Source organism: Selaginella moellendorffii, unplaced genomic scaffold (assembly GCF_000143415.4).
Source record: "Selaginella moellendorffii unplaced genomic scaffold, v1.0 SELMOscaffold_17, whole genome shotgun sequence".
NCBI lineage: Eukaryota > Viridiplantae > Streptophyta > Lycopodiopsida > Selaginellales > Selaginellaceae > Selaginella > Selaginella moellendorffii.
The window spans coordinates 550,244-567,958 of record NW_003314278.1 but is presented as its reverse complement, the minus strand read 5'-3'; the positions used below and the strand labels follow the sequence as shown (position 1 = coordinate 567,958).

Genomic DNA, 17,715 nt, shown 5'->3' with positions numbered 1-17,715 from the left:
TGTGTTATTTATGGTGTAGCAAAGATCTTCTTTAGACTTTCTAATGGTAGTAGCCTATTAGTTTCAAATTCATACTTTTGAAGAATGATCTGTAGAAAAAAAAAAGCTAAGTAAAAATCATACCAAAAATTAGTTCGCACCTCTTATGAAGTTTTAACCATGTTATTTTCAATTAGTGGGGATGTCATACAAAACCTTGTATTCACTTTTAGCACCATATGCTAAAAAATTCCCATACTCTTCATAAATAAAGCTGTTGGTTTTGTCCCAAATATTATTCTAATATAGATATATTTAATAGTTTTAATTTTCCACATGGCCTCAAATGTCAATCTCTAGCTTATAGAAGATGGACTGCTTGTTGCATCAACTTGGAAGTACTCCTTGCACAAGTGGCAATCTTGGAGTGGAAAGATATTATAGAGTTAGAGCTGTAGTTAAAGAAATAGAGTACATCTGATAAATGTTCTTGATGACTGTCAAACAACATTGATTCAAATATTCAATCCCATGGTTTTCAGAGAAATGGATTGAATAGTGAATATTAGCCATGTCATCTAAACCCAAGCTTACAAGAGCCATGTGGTAATACATTGGTAAAAGTTTTTATATTTTAAACAAAATATATATTTTTTAAAAAACTACTCAAGTCTAGGCTATATAATATTAATAAATATAAATATAAACCAATCTCTCATATAGCTAGTGGCTTATAAGTTATAATATCATAATTAAAAAAGTTAGTCATTTTTAATTTTCTTCTATATATAATAAATTGCTACGCATTGCATGTAGCAACACTTGGTTTGCTTAATACTAGTGTTATTATTACTTATTAATCCAATTGATCAAATAAAGTTTATAATTATAAGCATGTTTGTAATTCATATATACAAGATTAATTTTATTGCATATCAACCATTAGATGGTAGAATTAAAAAGAATATACTAGAAAAGGTTTAAGAAAGTTTATAAATTATAAACATGTTTATAAATTATAAATACAAAATTAATCTAAATGAATAACAACCATTAGATGGTAGAATATCCTAGAATATCCAAGTATATTCTAGGTATATTTAATACCATCTCAGTCCCCCTATAGGTTTGCTTAAGCAAACCAAAAATAATTCTAAATTTGATTTGAAATTCATTTTTAATGTATAATTTAACTTCTTTTTATTTTAATTATACATTATGGAATAAATAGATATAAATTGGGGTAACTCAAAGCCATCACAAATCCTTCTCGGCCTTTGTCCCATGGCCTCTACGCAGTCTGTGGATCTGAGTTACAAAGCCACCCAAGCTGACTGGAATGACCACCATCATGTCAGCTTCACCTCTACGAATAGAGTTTGCTGCCGCATAGAGCAGTAATTCGAGGTGGCACAGGCAGTAGAAATCGAGTAGTTTGGTCCCGTAAGTCCCAGCTCTATAGTCAGCAATGCCGACGCCATGTTGGTAATCGAGTAAGGAATGAAAAACGGAGTGATCCGTCTATATTCCTTCTCGATCAGCGACTGGACTCCATCAGAGAAAACTGGGAGCCCTCCCATTCCGGAGCCAATGAGTACGCCCACTCTTTGCTTGTCAACCTGGTAAATAAAATTGCTCCTTTAGAAAACAAGAACAAAAGAGAGAGGTTTGCTACCTTGTCGAGCTTGTCTCGTCCAAGATCAGCGTGCTCCAGAGCTCTCTTACCACCAACGATTCCGTACCTAAGGCAGTCATCCAGCCGGCGATCGTTCTTGCCATCAATGTAGCCTTTCGCCGAGAAGTCACGAATCTGTGCCGCAAACTTGGTAGGTCACGGGGAGGCATCGAAGCGATCGATCAGCCCGACTCCACTCTGCCCATCCAGGAGCTTGTCGTAGTACGTGTCCACATCGTTTCCAAACAGCGAGACGAGTCCCATTCCCTTCTTCGGATCGGTCTCGCGCTTTGGAGCCGCATCGGTGGCCGCCGACGCCATGGCACGGCATTTTCTAGCGCGGCCTCGCAGTGGGGATCGATCAAAAGCCCGAAATTTCCAAGGAAAAGCGCATGCATTGCATGAAGAACTCACCGATCTTGCGGCGAGCGGTGAGATTGCGTGGTATAGGGTTCTTGTCTCCTGATTTTCTTGTTTCCTCGCAGCTGGCCCTGAGGAATTCAATTCCAATCTCAGCATTGTCTTGTATGCCGATCCCAAGCTCCGCGCGAGGAACATCCGCATCAGTTCCTTCGATGATAAGGTCAAGAAGCTTATGCTGGACGTGACGTACAGGTATGTTCCTTGCGAATTTCATCACTGTCCAACGTTGGCATGCCTTGTTTTCTTGTCTTTCTTTTCATTTTTGCCAGGAGAGATGGAGTAGGCTTGTCCGCTCCACAAGTAGGCGTCAATGCCAGGCTCATGGTCTTTAATCCCGAGGGCGAAAGAGGCAAAGGCAAAGAGTACGTTTTCGTGAATCCAATGATTGTCAAGTTTGGGAAAGAGCGAGAAGCTGTACCTTTTTACGGCGCTCAAGCCTACTATTCCTTTATACATAGAGATTCTCTTTTATAGCTTGCGTCTTTGTTTCCAGAGACCGATATCGATCCGAGTTGAAAGCTCAAGACATCAACGGGAAGAAATTTGGTACCGCCTTCAGGGGCTGGACTGCTGGAATTTTCCGACATGAGTATGATCACCTGGAGGTAATGTCTCGTTTGTTGTTTTTTCTGTGGAAACATCAAGGTGGCCGTGGTATTTGTTCGCACAGGGTGTCCTTTACATCGACCAGATGACTCCAAAATCACTGAACTCAATTGGACAAGAACTTTTGGTACTTTTGCCTGCAGAGATTCCATAGTTGTATGTGCCCTCATGTCGGCTTTGTTTGGAGAATCTGGGGACGCCTCGTCCCGAGTCGGTTAAAGACAAACTGTCAAGTTTGATTCCGCTCGTCTCCTGCGAAGATGCTCGGTTCGATTACACTCCGTTTTCAACTTAACAGAAATTTCAGCTGGCGAAGATCAATAAGCCTAAAAGCGAATCCAACCGAGTGGTGAGTGCCTTGCTTTTATTTCCATCGTAGAAGATGGCTGGAAGCTGAACCTTTTCTCCTTTTCTTTTCTTGTGTGATATTTTTTCAGAGTTGCTGTCGACGATCCCGCGCCACACGAACTACCATCTGAAAGCGATATGGGCCATCATATGGCCGACCTTCATATCATCCTGGTTAAGAGCACTGATTGCCTCCAAAACTACATCGGTGAAAAAGGCCAGAAGAAGTGTGAAGAAGAAACATGGCCAGCTAAGTGAAGCTCCATTGGGCGGGCCTTTTGTGTTGCCTCTCTCGAGAAGCCCAAGGAGGAGCTCTTGTTTTCCTGATTCAGGTATGAAAGAACTTCAGAAGTTCTTTCATACCCGACAACGGTTTATAGCAGCAAGGCTGACGCAATGCAGTTCCGAGGAAGAGTTGTGGCCATCACGGGTTGACAGATGTAGGTTTAGCAGTCCAGATGATGACCTTTCTATTGGCTCGAGCACTTCAGCAGATTTTGGTCAGATTACCGGTCAGAATTTGGTCTTAAGGAGAGAGAGTTTGGAAGTCCCATCTCTCGGACCTTTGGGACGTCTTCGTTATTCTCCAGGTGCTTTAATTCACGCAAGATACTGGAGCAACGTTGCGGCAGAAAGAAAGTGCAGCGCTCCGGGCGAGGAAGTGGTCCGAGTCTTCCGGATGTTTATCACGGAGGCGCGAAAATGAGGATATGTCCGGGAAAGCAGGTGTATCAACACAGGGAAGGCCGAGTTGCGACTCAGGAATTCAAACGCAACAACAGAGGTGGCAGAAAAGTTCCGAAAGATCAGCGTCCAGAATCGGGAGAAGCAACTAGACGACGGCCAGGACGTTGAGATCGGCGTGGAAGGCTAGCAGGCAAAGTACACAGTGTGGGCGCTAATCTCGTGTTTTTGCAAAAACTTGCAGGAGGATACGTGCGGGATTGAAGTTTCCGCGGTTGCCGGGTTGTTTCCAGAAGACTTAGCACTCTATAAAATCCTCTTTTTGATGAGGAGTTGTGGTAAGTCAGAATTTCATGTTTTAAAGCTATCCTCTTATTCTTCTCTTCGCTCTTGAACTTCGACATTGTGAGGCTTTTTCCAGTATGGGCACTCGTGTCGCAGATGATAGATGCTATCTCGTAGCACACTACTCGCATTCTTTGGAAGTCGGGAGTGTGAACTTGGATTGGAGAGCGAGATTTTCTCCGTTTATGCTCTGGAGCATGAGGTCTGTCTCTCAACCGCTGAAGCACTTTGGAAGATGGGTGGAGAAGGCAATTAACCTTTGTGCATCCAATGGAGGAATTCTCAGGACCTTGTATACTCTTTCGATGGATCCACAAGGTAACTAGAATTGATTTCACGGTGTTGACTTTTAATTGTGTGCTGTTCTTCCAGCGCTTGTTGATCCTTCCGAGGATTCGGAGAGCTACCTAACTTTCAACGGCCACATGGAACCAAGAATCAGCCTCCTCCAAGCCCCTTCGTCTCAGCGTCTGTGTCTTTCATGTCCAGACTCCAAAGCGGTAGCAGATGTTTGTGCTCTGGCGTCTAAGGTTTCGTATGAGAACCCGAAGTTCATCGAATTTGTCGTGAATCAGAATTGGAAGGTAAGTCCAAGCCTTGCACAACCTCTGACTCCATCAGCTTCTCCTTTGCAGATGCATCTACTAGGAACTTACAACTGTTGGAACGGTAAGAGGTCGCTATCCAGTTTCATCTGACGTTCCTCACCCTTTCATGCTACAGAGTTTCAGAAAAAAAACTCGACTCAAGCATTCATCTTCGCGGACCGGGAAACTGATGCCGGAGCCATCGTTCTTGCCTTCCGGGGAACGGAAGCCTTCAATGCATACGACTGGTGCACAGACTTGGATTTCTCCTGGTACGAGCTCCCGCAGCTCGGCCGTGTCCATCTCGGATTCCTCGAAGCACTGGGCCTGGGCGACAGGACCAGGATGCAAAGCTTCCAGAGGTTGAAGCAGAACATCTACGAGAACTCGAGGACTCCGTTGCCACAGACTCCAACATCTGGATTACCCGACTTTGTCCTCAGCGATGAGACGAAGCTGCTCGCATACGACCACATCAGCGCGGAGCTCGTCACCATCCTCCGGAACCACAGAAACGCAAAGCTCTACATCACCGGTCACAGCCTCGGCGGCGCTCTGGCGACGCTCTTCACCGCCATGCTCTTCTACAACCGGGAAGAGAATCGAGTCTTTTACAACACCGAGGACGACGATGCCAGGAGGCTCGCGGCGCTCTAGCCAGCCCCGCGTTGGAGACAAGAGCTTTGCGTCCTTCATGGACACCAGCTTAAACAAGCCAACCATGAGGTACTTTAGAGTTGTCTACAATAACGACATGGTAGCTCGAGTTCCCTTCGACAACTCTTTGTTTGGCTTCAAGCATTTCGGGAATTGCTGCTACTTCACTTACAACTACACCCTCCAGGTACTTTACTTCGAGACACTGCTCTCTGTGTAGGATCCATATTAACGTTCTGCCCAGATCCTTCCGGACGAGCCATTTCCCAATTTCCTCTCCCCGGTTTACGTGGTGCTGTCCCGGCTTTACGCGCTGTTCGAGCTCGTCCAGAGCTTCTTCATGAGCTATAGATACGGCACGGAGTTTAGTGAGACGAGGTTGTCCACTGGGAAGGATTGCAGGCTTGCTTGTGCCTGGGATCGCCGGGCACAGCTTGGTGAATTACATCAACTGCGTCAGGCTGGGGCCCGACCATCTCGATCCGGCGTGCCTGCAAAACACGGAGTGGGATAAATCCCAGTAAGCATCGCAACTTCGTACATGTCAAATAAAACGTACACATGGTGTCCTTCAGAAAATATAAAAAATGAACACAATTACATTGCCTTCAAAACTGAATGCACAATGGAATTCTCTGTATGGAGACAGGGCTATTACTGGTGAAAGTGCAAGCATGGAATGAAACCATGCAATTTATCCTTACCACACAGAAAGGAACCATAGACAAAGCATTGATGATCAACTCTATTGAGTTCAACAAAGGATGGTGGCATGACTGTGTGGCTTGGACTGCTTGTTGCATCAACTTGGAAGCACTCCTTGCACAAGTGGCAATCTTGGAGTGGAAAAATATTATAGAGTTAGAAGTTAAAGAAATAGAGGACATTTGATAAATGTTCCTGATGACTGTTGAACAACATTTGGTTTTTAGAGAAATGGATTGAATAGTGAACATTAGCCATGCTATCTAAACATGAATGGTGTAATACATTGGTAAAACTTTATATATTTTTTTAAAAATAAAAATAATATTACTCAAGTCTAGGCTATATCAAATTATTATGTATATATGTATATATGTATGTATGTATGTATATGTATATATATATATATATATTAAATCTCTCATATAGCTAGTGGCTTCTAAGTTACAATTGCAAAGTTCTAAATTAATATAAATCATAATTAAAAAAGTTATTCAATTTTTTATTTTTTCTATATATAAAATTAACTTAAATTTTATTTAAATTTTATTTTTAATGTCTATAATTTAAGTTCTTTTAATTTTTATTATACATTATGGAATTGTGTTTGATAAAATAAATATAGATTGGGGTAAAACTAATTCACTTACTGAGGAAGATATTAATATAATTTTAGGTCACATTAAAAGACTTGCACTAAAATTACATGAATCTCATCCTTATCCACAAAATTTTGTTGATACTAATTTAATAGATATTGATAGAGGAGGTGGTGTTATAAGAATTTAACATTTAGCTGGAAGTACTCCATATTATTCTACAGGAATTTTAACTAGAAGACCAGTTTTAGGTGGTTCTCTCCAAAAATTAATAAATGAAATAATTAAAAAGGTAATAAATGATTTATTGCAAGCACTTTCTAGTGAATGTAGAATTATGTCTAATAATTATCTTATTCGATATATATTAGTAACTCATTTGAAACCATTAAATTATTTAGAAAATATAAATATAGTTTTCAGATATTCTGAAAATTGTGATATTACTTTGACTACTTTAAGTGCTGGTTTCTCTTCAAATAATGAATATTTTGGAGAGTGTTTTTTAGATCTGCAAAATGATGGAAATTTAGTGTTATATACTTTTAAACGAAATGTATTATGGTCTCCGAATATGTATTTGTTATGACAAACCAAATTGTTTACTTTTAACTTATATTACAGTTGAAGATAATTGTAAACTGGTAAGCTACTTGACAACATATCCAAGCAGAGCATGGTGGACATTAGATTATTCTAAACATATTGGTTGTTTAAGCTAGAAAATAATTTGCTTTTCAAAATGCAATAATATTTACAAGAATTGAAGAATCCGTCCTCTTCATTCTTCTTGATCTTCAGAACTAGCAGCCAAGGGGGACATGACTAGAAATCATGTGGGCTTGCCCGTGCAGGTTTGAATCCGACCTTGATTTTCTTCATTTTCTTTTAATCACCTTAGCGAGGAGACTGAAGACGAGGGGCGGGATGATCTGATGGATGATGTCGGGGGGAATGATGAAGTGTTTGAAGATGATGAAGACTTTGTTTGCATTTTGTACAAGTAAAACACACAAAAGTAAAGAGACCAAAGTAACTAGTCCACATCGTCCTCAGTTCCTGGATCTCGTGTTTGATTATCACTTTTCTCCCCACCAAGTTCATCTCCACCACCGCCGCCTCTTGTATCCTTGTCATGCCGCTCGACATTCCTCCTCCTCCTCCTCCTGCCACCGTATGGCGTACATAGCTGGCTGGTAGAGATTCTCGACGCCCGCGTTGCGTTTGAAATCCAACGTCACCTTGAGCCGCAGGCCACGAAGCGTGTAGCGTTTAGTGTACACGTACATCTTCCAATCCGAATGGTGCCTCGGAGAAGAATTGCTCGCAGACTGAGGTTTATCAGCAGGTCATTTGTTGAAGAGTCCAAAGATTCTCAGAGTTGGGAAGGTTTTGCGTGTCAACCTAGGTCGCCTGTCTTCCATACTGGAGCACAAAGTCCACTTTTTTGTCAGATGGCGATGACGGGGCTCCTTTTCAAGTTAGCGGGGCCTTGTAAAGCGGCCAAGGTTCCGTAGCATCCTGTCCAGTATCGGTGCAACCTGCATCTCTCCTTTGCAATCACCTTGGAACGCAGTCGAGTAGGTGTTACATTCACTCCCCCTTAAACTAGTTTGATGAAAGAGCTCTTAATGGCTATTTACAACACTCCCTTTTTAAAGATGTTAATATCCTTATTAATTATGGATTAACAACTCTATTTCTACAGTAAATTTACTAATTTTTCCATTGTGTAGACTAGCAACTCCATTTCTACATTAAATCTACCAATCCTTCTATTGTATAGACTAGTATCCACCGTGGGACTGTGGTATGGGTGAATAACTATAAACATATCCACTATAAGACTATAGTACATGTGGATGACTAGAACAACTTAATAAATACCTCCTATTTTGTCAAATCATCAAAGGCAATCACAAGATCACATTGGTCAAAACATTGAAATCATAGAAGGCAAAATTCCTAATGTCTCCTAGATTCTAACCTTTATTATTTGTTTGATGTCACCAACATCTATTTCTTGATGCTAGGAGGATACATTGACTATAACAAAAAATAGTTATCATATTTTAGGGTTTGTGGACTCTATAATTAAAAAATTCAAACACTTGCCAGAATAATGTTTACTTCACACATATTGTATTTTTATATAGCTTTAATAATATTTTAAATATAGATTTATTTTATTTATATTTTATCCAGAATTATCTGTAAATTATTTCATAATAGTATAAAATTTAATATTGATTTTCTAATGTAGATTAATAAAACTAAAATTAACTTACTTTTTTTGCTTAAAGTAATATATAAAAACTTGTAAAAACTTGATATTTGTTTTTCACTCTCCCTTGAATGTTTTTTAAATCAATAAAATATAATCACATTACTAATAAAATTTACTCAGAATTTGATGGACAATAAAAATAAATACAAACAAATATTTGTGTTTTAAATATTTATTTTTTTAATAAAATCAGCATTATTGAAGCTTTGCAATTAAAATTTTAGATTTAGATCGCAAATATAAGTGAGTATTTTATATTTAATACGTTGGAGATAACAAAATATTCTTCTAAGCATTATACTTCTGAGAAAATTTGAAAACAAATAGTAATGTTTCAGAAGGAACATGATCTTGCAGCAAGAGCATTAGGCTCCACTACAAGATGGTGCACGTTACATCTCAGGGGCTTCAATCATCATTGTTTGATAGCATTTCTTATCAAGGACGCCAAAACCCTAGACTCCAATTTCCCAAGATGCCTGAATGCTAAGTAATAAATCATCAGAATGCCTGAGAGAATCGCTGCTCCAGCTGCTCAAGCGATGCACCGCCGCGCGCGATCTAGCGCAGGGCCGGCTCCTCCACTCCCAGATCGCATCCATCGGCCTGGAGCAGGACAAATACCTCGCCAATCTGCTGCTCCAGATGTATGGCAAATGCGGCAGCGTGTGCGATGCCGAGGAGCTCTTCTTCCGCAAGATTCATTCCAAGAACCGCTTCTCCTGGAGCATTATGATCTCGATCTACGCCCAGCAGCAGCAGCTCGATGATGCCAGGCACATCTTTGATGCAATGCCGGATGGAATCCGCGACGTCGTGCACTGGAACACGATCCTCACAGGCTACGCAAACAGTGGCTTCCTCTCGATGGCCGTCGCTAGGGCTCTATTCGACCGAATGCCCCAGTGGAGCGTGGTATCTTGGACTGCCCTCATCACAGTATATGCCCAGGGCGGGCATCTCGCGTCATCGAGGCACGCGTTCGATTCCATGCCAGAAAGAAACGTGGTATCGTGGACGGCGATTCTAGCGGCATATACCCAGCATGGGCATCTAGAGCAGGCACGGGGATTATTTTCCAGAATGCCCCTGGTAGACCTCGTTGCGTGGAACTCTTTGCTTGCTGGATATTCCCAGGACGGGAATATTGCTGCCATGCTGGATTTGCTAAGCTCCATGCCCGAGAAAGATTCTTTTACGTGGAGTTCTCTATTGGCAGGATATGCTCGGGCAGGGAATCTTGAGAAGGCAAAGGAGATCTTTGCTAAAGTTCCCGATGTGACCTCTTGGACGGCTATGATCACCGCTCATGCCCAAGCTTCGGAGATCAACGCTGCAAAAAACTATTTTGACAAGATGCCCCAGCGAACAAATGTCTCGTGGAATGCAATGTTAGCAGCATTTGCCGAGGTAGGGGATTTGGAAAACGCAAAAGGTATATTCCACAAAATGCCAGATCTAAGCATAGTGTCTTGGAACACCATCCTTTCTGGATTTGCCGTCCAGGGCTGTTTAGAAGAATGTAAAGACATCTTTGACAAGATGCCAGGGAATAATCTTGTGTCGTGGAACGCTGTCTTAACCGCATTTTCTTGCAAAGGGTATTTGGAGGAAACGAGGCAATACTTTAGTGCCTTGCCAGAACGAAACTTTATATCGTGGAACATTCTCTTGGGCGCCTTTGCGGAGAATGGCCATGCATTCCAAGCTTTGAACCTTCTCTCCGCGATGATCATGGAGGGATTTATGCCCGACGCGCTGACATTCATGAGCGTTTTGGGGGCTTGTATACACATTGGAGTCTTGATCCTGGCTCGGGATCACTTCGTATCCATGACGTACGATCACAGTATAGTTGCGGAGAGGGATCACTACGGCTGCATTGTGGATCTCCTCAGCCGCGCTGGGAAGCTTGATGAGGCGGAGGAGCTGATCAAAGCAATGCCCTTCTTGCCCGATGCCACGGAATGGGGAATTCTCCTTGGCGCTTGCAAGATCTACAGGGATGTCGATCGAGTGGATCGATTAGCGAAATTCCTGCTCGAGTCTAAGGCCGACAGGCATGGACCTTACGTCCTCGTATCGACGACGATTAGAAGCTCCATAGCCCCAATCTCCCGCGCCAAGAATTTAAATTCGAATTTAGCAAAAGATTCTAGATTCTTGTTATAAGCCCAAAAGCTTTGAAAGGATTAGGGCTCTTGCGCGGCAAAGCTATGGCGAGAGCGGCAACGAAGAGGGCTTTTGATGCAGGGCTGGAGGCCGCCATAACGGCTTACAAGTCTTCGGTGAAGAGAGGTGAGTACGGGCAGGGGCCTTTTGCGGTAGCATCTGGAATCAGGGAGAATGTTTACAAGGAAATTCGATCGCGGGAAGAGGATCCATGGCGCTTGAGCTACAACAAGAGCACATCCCAGGTGTTCTTGTATGGCGATCCCAGCCGAGCGCACGAGAGAGCCAGTCGATGGTTTGATGCCAAGATCGGCGCGTATGCCATAGAGAATGGGCTGGAGGATGAATTAGCCCAGTCTGGGGCGGCGACGGTGGATCTTCCAGGCGTAATCAAGGAGCCGGATTTCAGTCTCTTGCTCGCTCGCGATCATCACTGCCCAGCACTGGTGGCCGAGGTGGCATGCCACAACGAGAGCATGGCAGCGCTGAGACGATCGCTCCACGACTGGACTTGCCCAGGATTTGCAGCCATGGCTCTTGGTGTGTCGATTTCCAGAGGATCTGGCCAGGAGGGCATCAAGACAGTGGTGCTCAAGAAGACTTGTTGGTCGAGTCTTATTGAAGAGTTTGACATCGTCGATGATTCACCTGAGCTATCGATTGTTGTGGACTTGGCTAGCTTGGGAGATGGCAGCAGCAATCCAGCGCTAGATGGGAAGGCTATTAAGTTTGATCTTAAGTCTTTGCGGAAAACCATCCTTGCAGCAACCAATTAAAAAACAAGAGAGAACATAGTCCTCGATTAGAATACGTTGCGAATTGTTTTGTCCCAACGAACTTTAGCTTTTAACACGCAATTATGCTTTCAACTATCATTTCTCACGAATGTGGTAAATTCTTCCATCTTGGATCACGTCAAGAGTGCAAAGTTTGATCCGAGCTTCATGGTCACTCACAGGATCACGTGCGGAGAAGGTCTTCCAGGAGCTGCTGGAGCTTCCCGAATCGCAAGCACAATCCATACGCTGCTATGGTCGATGTTTATGCGAGGGCCGGGTTGATGGACGAGGCGGAGAAATTCCTCAAGGACAAGGAGACAGGTTTTGGTGTTATGAGCCTCTCGTTGCGGGCTACCTTTTGAAAGGCGACGCAAAGAACGTGAAGAAGCGACCAACAAAGCTGGAGTACAAGTCCGTGATGGGTTTGCTAGCGGCTCTGGCCTTGAGGAGAGACGTGGACGAAGCCGAGAAGGTGATGGGTCACTACAGCTCCCTGTTTGGAGAGGCCCCTGTCTACAACCAGCTGCTCAAAGTCTACATTGCTGCGGGCAAAACTCCGAAAGAACTCAAGGAGAGAATGCTAGAGAGGTTTGGAGCCCGGCGAGGAGACTGAGATGATGATAGACTGAGGAGTCGAGCTGACAAGAAGAGAGCAATCGAACACTTGTTGCTGCTCGTGCGATGCTCCTTTGGTACTGGTTGTCCAAAATCCTTTTGGGGCGAGGCTATTGTTACTGCTGCCTATTTACGCAATCGTCTTCCAACATCTACACTTTCCACTTCAGAAGAACTACACCGGCTAAATCTTGAAGAACTTGAGAGACCTCACAGCGAACCTGTAGGCTACTCTCGCTCTGGCCGGCCACTCTTTCCATCTCAACGTGCAAGAGTCAACAATATTTCCGGTCACAGTCGAGTCGTTGTTATTTTGCTGGTTCTAATGATGCTCTTGAGCCCAGAACGGTGTCTGAGGCGCTCACAGGTCCTCAGCGAGCCGCCATGGACTCCGAGTATCAATCCCTCATGCAAAATGACACCTGGATGCTCGTTCTAAAGCCAGCTGACAGGTCAACCAAATGGCTATTTCGAGTTAACAGGAACACAGCTAATCAGGTCGTTCGGTTCAAAGCCAGGTATGTGGTCCGCGGATTTACACAGATCCCAGGCCTTGATTTTACTGAGACGTACTCACCTGTCGTACGTATGGCTTCTATTCCAGTCTTGCTAGCTTTAGCAGCTCAATATGATCTTGAGGTACATCAGACGGATGTACGCCCAGAGTTCTTGCATGGAGATCTCAATGAAGAAATCTTTGTCCAGCAACCAGAGGGTTATCAATGTCGCCTCAAGAAAGCTTTATATGGTCACAGTTCAGGATGAAAGAGAATTCAAGGGAGAGGAACCCAATGAGAATGCGGAGCAGGAGAAGGTTGTGAGCCTATGCCGGATTCTCAACGCTAAGGCCGACACTTCGGAGGTAGGCAAGAATTGGATAGACAATGGAAATGTGATGTCACGGGACGTTGCTGCTGGTTGGATTCTTCACTGCAGGCACAACGTCCAAGCTCTAAAAGTAAACATTGATTTTTCTATAATGTTTTTCCTTGGAATGTTTGAACTAACTGTTGTATTTTATGTTCTTTGGCAGTTCATGAACGTCGTGAGAGAAGAACGCCTGGTAGAAATGACCTCGAAGCTATACATGCAAGAGATCTCACAGCTATGTCTTCAGCTGGAGCCATCAAAAGGCGAGGCTTTGTTCAGAAGCATGCCAGAGAGTTTGAGGACAGAGGAGGTAACCACGGCTTTTCTTACAGCTGTTGCGAAAGAGGACGGCGGAGAGATTGATGGACGAGCTAAACGGCTCGTTCTCCGTCGACGCCTTGAACTCGTTTCCACACATGTATCTCAGCACGACAAGCTGCGGGATACTTACTACAGGTTCAAGCAGAAAGGGTTGAAGCCGGTGCTGTTTATGTACTGGCAGTGCCGAGAAAGTTTTGAGGAGATTGAGATGGAGTTCGACACGGAGCTGAAAAGAACTAACTTCGAAGAGGCACACGGCTACTCAATCTGATAATGCGTTCCTATGCACTCTTAGGAAAGCGGAAGATGGTGGACAGGATGTGGACGCTGCTCAAGAGCGAACAAGTTGTTGCTCCCGACTTAAACAGCTACATCTCCGCAATCAAGTCGTTTGGTTTGTTCGGGGACTTGGAAAAGGCATATGAGGTGCTGGAGGAAGTGTTGCAAAAGTTCGAACGGATTCCTCAAAATCCATACATCTGGATCGTGGAAATCTGTGTGAGGCTCAAGATGATGGACCAGGCGGAGAAGCTCATGGAGAAGCACATCGGCAAGAGCTGCTTTCTTCCCTACAACTTTCTGGTCTCTGGCTACGTTGAAACTTCGCAGATCTAAAGCGCGCTCAAGAAGCTGGACGAAGCTTTCGAGATTCCTTTCAAGGACCGGAAGCTATTCTACAAGACAGTGATGGCTTTGCTCCCGGTGTTCGCCAAGAGGGGAGACACTCGGCCGAGAAGCTCATTTCCAACTACGGCTCCTGCGGTGACGTGGAAGTCTACAACGGACTGCTCAACGTCTAGTTTCTACAAAGAGGATGCCAACCAACTTCCTTCACATAACATAACATTGAACCGAACGAAGAGACATGGAGGCTCATGGACACACTGGAATCGTTCTGGGATCACAAGCCAGGACGCTGCACTGTCTGGAGAGTCGTGAATGGGCGGAGGATATCTCGGGACCAGCAAATGGCTCACTTGGAGTTCTCCAGAGAAGGAATAGATGTCAGGAACCGCGGCTTAATTCCAAAGAGCTAAGTATTTCATGCGCAGCAGTGACTGATCTCGAGGCAAGTTTTTCAACGTCTTTCAACCAAGCCGATGTTCTCCAAGTGGAGAAAATTGAGCGGACGATCGATCAAAACATCTGCTCGGGTTTCTCTACGGCAACCAGGAAAGGGAAGAAATTAGCTCGCTAGCTCTTTGTTCTTTTCAAAGCTTCTCACTATAATGAACGTCATCGCGCAGGCTCTAGATGAGAAAGCTGGGAAGGCCCCTGTGGCTCAAGGCTCGACGAGGCCAGCAACATCAGACATGGAGGTGATGCAAGGTCCCCAAGCCGCTCATCACTCATCCCAAGGACGTGATGGTCAAAGTCACTGCTTGCACTATTTGCTCCGGCTCTGACTCTCACGTCTACGCCGGAGAGATCCCCGACACCTCTGAAGGCCAGATTTTGGGACAATTAAGCCTTCGACCGGGGCGCAAAGAGATCTAGTCTATGGAAGACGCACATGGGATGGGCGCCATTGGATTCATGTTCATGCCACCGATGATTCGAAGCTCATGGAGCTCATCCACGGTCACAGGCACTCCGGAGCCTTTAGCTACGGAAACTTGGTTGGTGGCGTCCCGGGATCGCAGAGTTTGTCGACACCACAGACATTCTCAACGAGTTTCTTCTGGCGACGAGGAAGTGGGGGCGGGTGTCCGTGATCGCGGACTACTTTGGCTGCTGCAATTGATGAAGCACTTGACGCAGTGATTAAAAACCCTAGAAAAGGGTTTTTAATCCTTTTCTAATTCTTTCATTCTAGAAACCCTAGAATGATACAAGAGGTTACTGAGATTGTGCGCTTGGGAGCGGGGAGCTTTGCCACAGTTTACGTATGGCAATCGCGGAACAACGTGGCGATCAAGTGCTTGGCAGATGCCAGCCGCTTTTCCGAGCTGCTCGATGAGTTTGAGAATCACCAAAAGATAAGTAAGGCATGCCAGGGCGCAGAGAATCTCCTCTTTCTGGTGCCCAAGCCCGTCGAATTCTTCCCTTCTCTCGCATCACTGGCGGAGCGCCTGCGAATGGATTCGTCGCTGCTGCCAAATATACCTGCCGCGTACACGATGCAGCGAGTCTGGCCCGTCCCCCCTGCTCTCGCGGATTCCATCAGGGCCAAGTTCTTCCCTGCGCTCCACTCTAGGTACTCCAAGCCCTTCGTCGCACGGATCTACTTGGGTGCAAAACGCCAGCGCCTGGCGTCTCGATTCTTCAATGCCAATAACTTCCCGCTGGATGCCAATCGTTGCAAGGAGCTGGGGCTGCCGATCGAATCGCTGGCCCAAGAAATGGGTAGACTTCTCGCCAGGATCCACCACCTCGCAGGTGTTTTCAGCTTTGTACTGTTTCATTCGTGCGTTACTTTTGCGCTTCTTTAATCCAGGACTGGATGGTCGCGACATCGAGTTCGTCGTGGGTGGTGACGAGCTGAGGACCTTCTCCGACCCCGGGTTTGCCTGCTTCGATTTCAACCAGTGCAAGCCTCACAACAACGATGTGGACGTGCTCGTCGACAGCTTCTTTGTCAATGATCCTTACTATCCCCGGCCTGGCATGGAGTTTTGGGACGAGTTCAAGGACGGGTACCTGCGGGAGGCCGACCGGACAGAGTCTGTGCGGCTGGCAAGGGTGTTCTTGGACGTGGTTGAAGCCAAGGTGGCGGCCAAGGCCGCCCAAGAAGCTCCAGAAGGCAGGGGTAATGAGATGGCTCTCTTGGATAGCTGAAAGTAGACCACTCTTTGTTTGAACAAGTATGGCACTATAAAGAAGCTGTTGGTTCATCTTCCACAGGGAAAACTACTCCCACAAAGTGGGATCTTATAAAAATCCCAATTTGTGAGGTAATCTTTAAATTATTCCAGCCCTACCCCCCCTAAAAAGCACTAGCATTACTACTAATCCTTACCACACTCACGAGCAAGGACTTCTTGGAGTTCATTGATTTGCTCTTGAGCAGACGTCAGGCGACCACTGCTAAAAGCCTTCCCATTCACAAGTGGATCTCGCGAGTAATCTCGATTTTTTTCATTTTGTATTTTTATTTCTTCATCAGAATTAGGGCTGACGTAGATCAAAACCAAATTAGGGCACGACAGTTGGAAATGCGCGGGAGGATGAGCGATCGCTACATCGCGCTGCTGAGGCGATGCATCCCGGGCAGGGATCTGGAGGGCAGACGGCCATTGCACGTGCAGATCGTCTGCTCAGGCTTGCACACTGATCTCTCTCGCCGTATGGTGCCTGCAGCGCCATGGCTGTCTTCCGTGCTTGATGAACCGCTCTGACCTCTCTTCATTGTACCCTAGCTAGCCTTAGTTCTTCAAAAGAAGAAGCTTCGAAAGGAAGAAGCATTTCACGCACTTGCTTGTATCCTACATGGCAGCCACACCATCAAAGTCTCCTACCCAACGTTTTTTCAGACGGCTGGGATGGCTGTTGATCAATGGTGCCGATTCGAAACCCTTACACCAAATATTCGACGGATATTCCTGCACTCTCCTAGCCCCCTTGGAGCAGATCTGTGATGATCACCACCTCCATGCCACTGTGAATCGCTGTGCTGGGAGTCTATGAGCCTCAACCTTCTTTCTCATCAGTGTTCCATCCAAGAAAACAAAAGAGAGCGATAAAGAAAGATAAATTTCCATAAGATGGAGAGGTAAGCTTCTCTCCATCTTCATCTTCAAGTGCTAGGACAATATGTTGTAACATATTGGGGAAGAGACTCCTCATCCACCACCATGTTCCCGGCTCTAATGTGTTATAGCATATTCCTACAGCAAATAACTAGCCTACCATGCCACACAGCATGTCATCTCCTGGAACTCGATGCTTGGCTTCTTTGCCGACAACGGTTGCCACCTTCACGTCCTTCCACACTCATATTCACACACACCCAAGGATGCCTAAAGCACATAAGACCTCAGCTCCAATCCAGGTATTCCTAGAATGCATCTATATAATTTTCATCAAGTTGGGGAGATTAGAGATGAGTGTTGAGGGATTAGCA

The 17,715-nt window shown here is 44.9% G+C and overlaps 2 protein-coding genes and 2 pseudogenes across 2 annotated transcripts; 3 read left to right on the top strand and 1 right to left on the bottom strand.

Moving 5' to 3' along the window:
- Positions 1-1,195: 1,195 nt before the first annotated feature.
- LOC112346841 lies at positions 1,196-2,029 on the bottom strand (annotated as a pseudogene).
- A 2,047-nt stretch (positions 2,030-4,076) lies between these two features.
- LOC112346800 lies at positions 4,077-5,918 on the top strand (annotated as a pseudogene).
- A 3,460-nt stretch (positions 5,919-9,378) lies between these two features.
- On the top strand, positions 9,379-11,067 carry LOC112346840 (pentatricopeptide repeat-containing protein At1g62260, mitochondrial-like). The gene has a single exon (XM_024676623.1). It carries the CDS (start codon positions 9,379-9,381, stop codon positions 11,065-11,067), a length of 1,689 nt encoding a protein of 562 aa, XP_024532391.1.
- A 4,411-nt stretch (positions 11,068-15,478) lies between these two features.
- LOC9640173 lies at positions 15,479-16,430 on the top strand. The gene is made up of 2 exons (XM_024676622.1): positions 15,479-15,998; positions 16,090-16,430. Exons 1-2 carry the CDS (start codon positions 15,479-15,481, stop codon positions 16,428-16,430), a joined length of 861 nt encoding a protein of 286 aa, XP_024532390.1.
- Positions 16,431-17,715: the final 1,285 nt, after the last annotated feature.